At 66.4% G+C, this 7,261-nt stretch overlaps 1 protein-coding gene across 13 annotated transcripts in view; it reads right to left on the bottom strand.

Annotated features, from left to right (window-relative positions):
* Window positions 1–1,887: 1,887 nt before the first annotated feature.
* The window catches only part of LOC311510676 (potassium channel subfamily T member 2-like), a 42,529-nt gene continuing 37,155 nt past the window's right edge, over window positions 1,888–7,261 (bottom strand). For all 13 annotated transcript variants that reach the window (XM_084610531.1, XM_084610542.1, XM_084610543.1 and 10 more), the window contains 3 exons: window positions 6,005–6,308; window positions 5,380–5,464; window positions 1,888–2,838 (listed from right to left, as the gene is read on the bottom strand). In XM_084610531.1, coding sequence (XP_084466657.1) covers window positions 2,733–2,838; window positions 5,380–5,464; window positions 6,005–6,308 — 495 coding nt within the window. In that variant the 3' untranslated portion in view covers window positions 1,888–2,732. The remainder of the gene's footprint in view (window positions 2,839–5,379; window positions 5,465–6,004; window positions 6,309–7,261) is intronic.

The raw sequence follows: 7,261 nt of genomic DNA, 5'->3' as shown, positions 1-7,261 counted from the left end.
ACCCCCAGGCAGCAGGATGCACTGGCCCCATGGGGTGGCAAATACTCCCACACCCAGCACCCGGGGAAAAGCTGCTCAAGGCCAGGTTACAGCTCCTGGGCTCTCAGCCAAACACAGCCCGAGGCCCTCAGGGACCTGACCGCACACACCACTCGCTCCAGCCATCCCAGGGCGGGACAAGTAGGTAAGGGCCAAAGAGCAAGCTGCACAGAGGTCGCCCCCAGCAGTAAGATGTAGCCACCTCTGGGGCAGGGTGGGGCCAGAGGGCGCATCCTGGCTGTGGGCTGCGGCCATTCTCGGGCAGAGCCCAGCGCATTGTGGGAGCTGTCCAGACGTAAGCAACACCTGCTAATTGCAGGCCAGGTCGGCTCACCCACTTCCTGGCTTCGGCAGCTGTGGGCAAAGGCCCAAGATTATTTAATGGAACGATGCAAAACTTCCTTCTTGTGTTCCCAGGAGTATCCTGGTACCCGGCTGGCATACGGCCAGGATCCCGGAGCAAGCATCCCGGCACTGAACCTGCCTGGCGACAGCGCCCCCTGCTGGCTGAACCCTGCCCCGCTCCCTGCAGCACAGCGCCCCCTAGCAGGGGCAGTGGCATCTCCTGGGTTCCAGCCAGTTTGGAGCTGAGTTGCTGGCGGCTGAGCCCGGCCCCCCAGTTCTCGCGCACCCGCAGCCATCCCTGCCCAGCCCAGCTGCCCCAGGCTGGGCGGGCGCCGAGGCCTCCCCCCGCCGGGGCTCGTTGTTCGAGGGAACGGCGTGACAGGGTGAGGAGCCCAGTCTGGCCTGTGGCAGAGAACAAGCCAGGCAGGAACCAAACCCCCAGCCCTGCTCCAAGCCAGAACCGTGAATGCCCCCACCTGCTGCCCTTTCCACCCTGGGGTGGCCCCGTCTCCCCTGCACCTGGAGTCCAGGGCAGCACCAGCCTGGGCAGGGGGACAGCAGCCTTTCCCACCCACCATGCCCCGCTGATGGGGCCCTCGCTCCCGGGCGGCACTCCAGCTCTGCTGGGGGGAACAGGGGGCTGCTCTAAGAGTGCTTTAGTGATGCTCACAGCCCCCACATCCCCTGGGGCCTGAGCCCCCTAAACCTGGGGGGGGGCTAATGCAGAGCAGTGTGGGGGGCCAGTGCTCAGGACCCCATTGGGAGTTGAGGGACCTCTCCCAAACTGGGATTGGGTGAATCTCCCTTGCTCCCCTGAGCCGTGCCTGCAGCAGCCTCTGGGCTGACTGTCCTGCTGGGCCTAGCCCATGTCCGTCCGAGCTCACCCTCTCCCCTGCCATCCCTCCAGCACCCGCACCCCAGGGACACGGGGAGGGGTAAACGGGCCCCGGAAGAGAGCTGCCTGGCCTGAGGTGCCCCAGGAACCGGTGCCCTGTGATGCTGAGGGCAGTGTGTGTGTGGGGGGGGTTGGGGGCTGGCCCAGGGGGGAGCCAAAACCAAGCTGCACCCGCAACACACCAGCGCCATAAGCTGACAGAACCAGGCGGCAAATCGAGCCCCGCTCCCTCCCTTTCGCCCGTGAGCCGAAGGGTTAAAACCCTGTGAAGGGGACACAGGTTGGGAGAGGTACTTAGACCCACGCGCTCCTGTTCAAGTAATCACGGATTTCCAACGCCCCAGGCTGGCCGGCAGCCGACGGAGCGAAAAATCACAAGGGCTTAAAGAACCCCAGCCCAGCACCTCAGCTGCCCAAGAGCTGCGGCTTCCAGGGACGGCTGCACAGATTCGCTCACTGTTGGCTAAACAAAAGCCGAATGTCTCCTGTGATCACAGGACTCCGGGAGCTGGAGATTTGTGGGGGAACCCAGGAAATATGGCGAGATTCATGAACACGTGGGGGGAGGCAGGGCTCCCCCCTCACCACACACACACTGATGGAGCGTCTCCAAGGCAGCTAGAGAGGTTTATTGTATCTGTACATCTAAGAGCCCATGTTCACAGTGAGACCAGAGTCAGAGGAATCTCTGGCATTAAGAAGTCCCTTGGCCCATGTCCCAGGCCGGGGAGGGGGGGAGCTACATTCAACCAGTGGCGCGTGGAGAGGGAGGGGGTTGCCAGTGCATTTCCCAGCATGCCCGGCCTTGATCCTTTAACGGGAGGGGTGCCCGCACGGACAGCTCCGGTCCCTGTCCCCAACCCGGTCCCAGCGTGGGAACGGGGAGCTGCCTGCGGGGAGCGGAGGGGCGCACAACCAAATCCAAGCTGGAAGAGAGACTGGGCGTGGGCTGATGCCAAGGAGAAATGCCGTAAGGGCCTTGGCAGCCCAGAGGGCGCCCCCAGCCTGGGGGCCGGATTCCTGTCTCTGGGGCTGGAATGCAGGTGGCGCGGGACCCGTCTCAGCCGGTCAGAGCTGCAGGAAGCATGGGGCAGCGGGCACAGGCATAGCAGGGCAGGCCTGTCTGTCTGTCCCTTGGGGTTCCCAGGAGGGGGCACAATTCTCACAGTGCCCGATGGGTCAGGGCTGCCTGTGCTGGGAGGGACAGGGGCTGCTCTTTCCAGAGCCAATGGGAAAGCACTGGACCTGGAACGGGCACGGCCCCCCGGTGCCAAGTTTTCTCAGGGCAGCGCCCCCATGGCTCCGGGAGCCGTATAGACTGGGGCCAGGATCGGGCCCGGTGGTGGCAGGTGGCAGGTGCCCGGTGCCCTGGGAGCAGATCTTGGCTCGGGGGCTGGCAGAGTCCATTGCCGAGCAGGGGGTCACAGTGTTGGCACGTGTCTCCTGGCTGGGGTCACAGATGGGTGCTGTCCTTCAGGTCCTCGGAGTGGCTGACACTGGCTTTCCGGCTGGGGCTGCTGGCAGAGACCAGGGTCAGGGGGTCGGGCCGGATGAGATACCTGTGGGGAGACAAAGGAGATGTCGGAGGGGCCAGGGGCCAGGCAGTCCCCCCGCCAGCCTTCATTCCCGTCCCCCCGAAATAAGCAGGCCAGCTATACCCCAGTGTGACGAAGTGGGCCTGTTCTTAATGTTTCCTCCGAATAGTGTGGGGGTGCCTCAGTTTCCCCTAGGCAGTTCTTAAGTATCTAGGGGGTGGGGTAAGGGTGTATGATCATTGCAGAGCCCTAGAGGGCAGGTGTGTGCAGGGGTTTGGACACAGAGGCAAATCGCTGACACTGGCAGGGGAGGGACGGGTCCGACAAGGCAGGGCCAAGAGTCATCCTCAAATCAACTGGACGGGAGTTGTGGGTGGCGCTCTCCTTAGCTGAGCTCTGTGATCTGAGTCACTAAGAAGACCTTATCCTGCCCCTCCAGGCGCAGCTGCCCTTTGAGTTCCTTCACCAGGCAGCTGTAGGAGTGATCCAGGGCCATCAGGTAGAACATGAGGATGCACAGCAGCAGGAATAGCGGCACAGCGAAGGCCAGCGAGCCCACAAACTGCAGGAACTCCCTGGCCACGAGGGGCAGGGTGTCGATGGCCACCCAGAGGGTGCTCCACATGGTCGGCTCACCCCGGAACGGGCCACAGGCCTGGGAGGGCTGGAGGACAAAGACGCTGTACAGCAGGGGCACCCAGGCGATGGCCAGGCCCAGCAGCAGAACCAGCAGGAAGAAGAAGCTGGAGATAGAGGCGCGGAAGGTGCGGTCGGCCAGGCGGCAGTTCGAGAACAGGGTGAGCCCGGGGGGGTCCCCTAGGCCTCTCCGCTCCCCCACCGCCAGTTCACGCTGCTGCTGCTTCTGCAGCTCTTTCTCGGGCTCTCGCTGTCTCCCACAGTCCTCTTGCTCTCTCGGACTCAGCTCCAATCCCGTCCGTCTCCGATCCCCGGATGGGGAACCCGATCGTGAAGACCCTCGTCTGGTCGGGGACAGGAGTCTTGGGGATGCCTGGCTCCCACTCCAGCTGCTCCCAGATCCTGCTATAGCCCCATTTGGGGTCAGGAATCTGTTCCTTAGAGCGGTCATCCTCCTCCAGCTGCAGGATGAACTGTGCTGTGGTGAACTTTCCAACGCTCAACCCTCTCTTCCTGCACAGGGTTACAATGTCCTTCTTCAGGAGACGGTGACAGGCCGTCACTCCGCTCCTCCCAAGTGGTTGTGGACTCACAGGCCTGTGTGCTCTCAGCTCCCCACGGTTTCCAGGGAGAACCCCTAGTGTGCCAGCCCTTCTCGAGGTCACCACCTCTTTGCCAGGGTCAAGCTGCAGACTCCTCCGCCCCTTGGACTGCTTGCTGCAATCCCCCAGGGGACCCTGTTACTGCACAGTCCTTCTCGCTGGTCACACACTCCCAGGGGTTAACCGCCCCCCGAAACCGCTCCTCTCCGAGCCTTCAGCAGGCCTGGTCCTCGGCAATCCCCCTTCGTGTTACTGCTCCCCAGTCACTTACTGCAGGAAGCGCCATCCACGGGGTGCAGTACATCCCACCGCTGCCACCAGTTGTCACGGAGTCCCTGGGCGATGCTCTGGAACTGCTCCCCATGAAGCCAGTCAGGACTCTGGGGTAGTCGCCTTTCTGTGAGCAGCCTGTCTTCAGGACACACAGCTCACCCAGCTTCCACCTTCCTGGGTCTGACCTCGGAGCATTCAGCATCCTCTGCCCCTCCGTGTGCTTCCCCCCAGCGAGTCCGCTCAGGCGGGGCTCCTGGGGAAGCCAGAGGGTCCTGCACCCCAACTTCGCAGTCAGACGTGACTCTCAGCCAGCCAGTAAAACAGAAGGTTTATTAGACGACAGGAACATGGTCTAAAACAGAGCTTGCAGGTGCAGAGAACGGGACCCCTCAGCTGGGTCCATTTTGCGGGGCCGTGAGCCAGACAACCACGTCTGCACTTCACTCCATGTCCCAGCCAGCCCCAAACTGAAACTCCCTCCAGCCCCTCCTCCTCTGGGCTTTGTTCCTTTCCTGGGCCAGGAGGTCACCTGATTCCTTTGTTCTCCAACCCTTTAGCTCTCACCTGGCAGGGGGGGAAGGGCCCAGGCCATCAGTTGCCAGGAAACAGGGTGTCAGCCATTCTCTGTGTCCAGACTCCTGCACACACCTGCCCTCTAGGGCTCTGCAATGATCATACACCCTTACCCCACCACCTAGATACTTAAGAACTGCATAGGGGAAACTGAGGCACCCCCACACTATTCGGAGGAAACATTAAGAACAGGCCCACTTCGTCACACCCAGCACCTCCCCTCTCTGGGGGGGCTGCTGAGCCCAGCCCCCCTGGGCCCATGGGTGGGGGTGCTCCCTCACCAGGGGACGGCTGGGGGGATCCGGATGGGACTGGGGGCTGTGAGGAGGGCTAAGCCCAGCGTGGATTTGGCCCAGGGCTGAGGATTGAAGGGGAAGGGTATAGGAGAGGGGGGAGCAGCCGCTTGCAGCCTGGGCAGAGGGTGTGGGTGCCCCCCAGAGAGCAGCCCCCGCCCCCCGCTGGCCGTGCCCCCGGCACTCACACCACGTCGTTGATTTCCAGCCGCGTGTCAGGCGAGGGGTTGAGCAGGATGTAAGAGAGTGTGTTGCCTTGGTCCATCATGTCCACTGCAAGTTGGGGGGAGATGGTGAGACCCCTGTCCGGCCCCCCAGCCCATCCCTGGGCGGAGTCAGCCAGGCCAGTATCACCCCCAACCGCGGCTCAGACCCACGGGCCCAGCCCACCCAGACCCCCCCGCTCCCAGCTCAGCCCCCGGGCCCAGCCCCCCTGGGACACCCCCCCAGCTCAGCCCCTGGGCCCAGCCCATCCGGGACCCTGCCCAGTTCGGCCCCCCAGCCCAGCCCACCTGGGACCCCGCCCAGCGCGGTCCCCGGGCCCAGCCCCCAGCCCCCCCCAGCGTGGTCCCCTAGCCCAGCCCCCGGCACCCCCCAGCTCGGCCCCGGGGCCCAGCCCCTGGCACCCCCGAGCGCGGTCCCCGAACCCAGCCCCCGGCCCCCCCAGCGTGGTCCCCGAACCCAGCCCCCGGGACCCCCCAGCTAAGGCCCCTGGCCCAGCCCCCGGCCCCCCCCAGCTCGGCCCCCGGGCCCAGCCCCCCCAGCTTAGGCCCCTAGCCCGGCCCCCCGTCGCGGCCCCCGAGCCCCCCGTACTGTAGCCGGCGGCCGAGAGCCCCAGATGTCTCATGCGGGTCTGCACCAGGGCGCCGAGCTCCTGGCGCTCGGAGCGGCGGGACAGTGCACGGCGCTGCTGGCTGATGCGCTCGGCCGCCGTCTGGCTGGGGCGGCGCCCGCCCTTGCGGCTCAGCCGCCGGGCCCACTGCAGGCTCTTGCGGCGCAGCAGCGGCTGCTCGGCCGGGTCGCCGCCCGTCGAGTCGCGGGGCCCCCGGCGGCAGAGGCGGGCGCCGCGCGGCTCCCGCGTGTCCTCGTCGTCCTCCGCGCTGACCGAGACCTGCGGCTGGGGGGGGGCGGGGGTCAGCGCGGGGGGGCCGCGGACCCCCCCACCCGGGGGATCCGCGGTGCTGGAGGGGGGGCGGGGCACAGAGGAGTGGGGACCCCCTGCCCCCCACGCCCCGCCCTGGAGGCCATCCCGTGGCCCCTGAACACACTGGAGGGGGATGATCCTGCTCCTGAGGGGGGGGGGTGAGCGTGAAGTGGGGGGGCCCCAGCCCTGATCTCGGGGGATGGGGGCCCAGCTCTGCTCCCGGGGGGGCCAAGCCCTGATCCCGGGGGCGGGGGATGGGGGCACAGCTCTGATCCCGGGGGGTGGGGTGGGGGCACAGCTCTGATCCCGGGGAGGGGGGGAATGGGGGCCAAGCCGTGAGCCCAGGGGGAGAATGGGGGCCAAGCCCTGATCCCGGGGGGCCCAGCTCTGCTCCCAGGGGAAGAATGGGGGCCAAGCCCTGATCCCAGGGGGAGAATGGGGGCCAAGCCCTGATCCCAGGGGATGGGGGCCCAGCTCTGCTCCCAGGTGGAGAATGGGGGGCCAAGCCCTGATCCCGGGGGGGGGATGGGGGCCAAGCCCTGATCCCGGGGCGGAGGGGAGGGGGCACAGCTCTGCTCCCGGGAGGGGGGAATGGGGGCCAAGCCCTGATCCCGGGGGCGGGGGATGGGGGCACAGCTCTGCTCCCGGGGGGGGGGAATGGGGACCAAGCCCTGATCCCGGGGGGAGAATGGGGGCCAAGCCCTGATCCCGGGGGGTGGGGTGGGGGCACAGCTCTGCTCCTGGGGAGGGGGGGAATGGGGGCCAAGCCGTGAGCCCAGGGGGAGAATGGGGGCCAAGCCCTGATCCCAGGGGATGGGGGCCCAGCTCTGCTCCTGGGGGGAGAATGGGGGCCAAGCCCTGATCCCGGGGGGGGCACAGCTCTGCTCCTGGGGGGAGAATGGGGGCCAAGCCCTGATCCCGGGGGG

This window comes from Lepidochelys olivacea, assembly GCF_965140295.1.
Source record: "Lepidochelys olivacea isolate rLepOli2 genome assembly, chromosome: 20".
NCBI lineage: Eukaryota > Metazoa > Chordata > Testudines > Cheloniidae > Lepidochelys > Lepidochelys olivacea.
The sequence above is the reverse complement of the archived record's forward strand: the minus strand, read 5'-3'. Positions and strand labels throughout refer to the sequence as shown.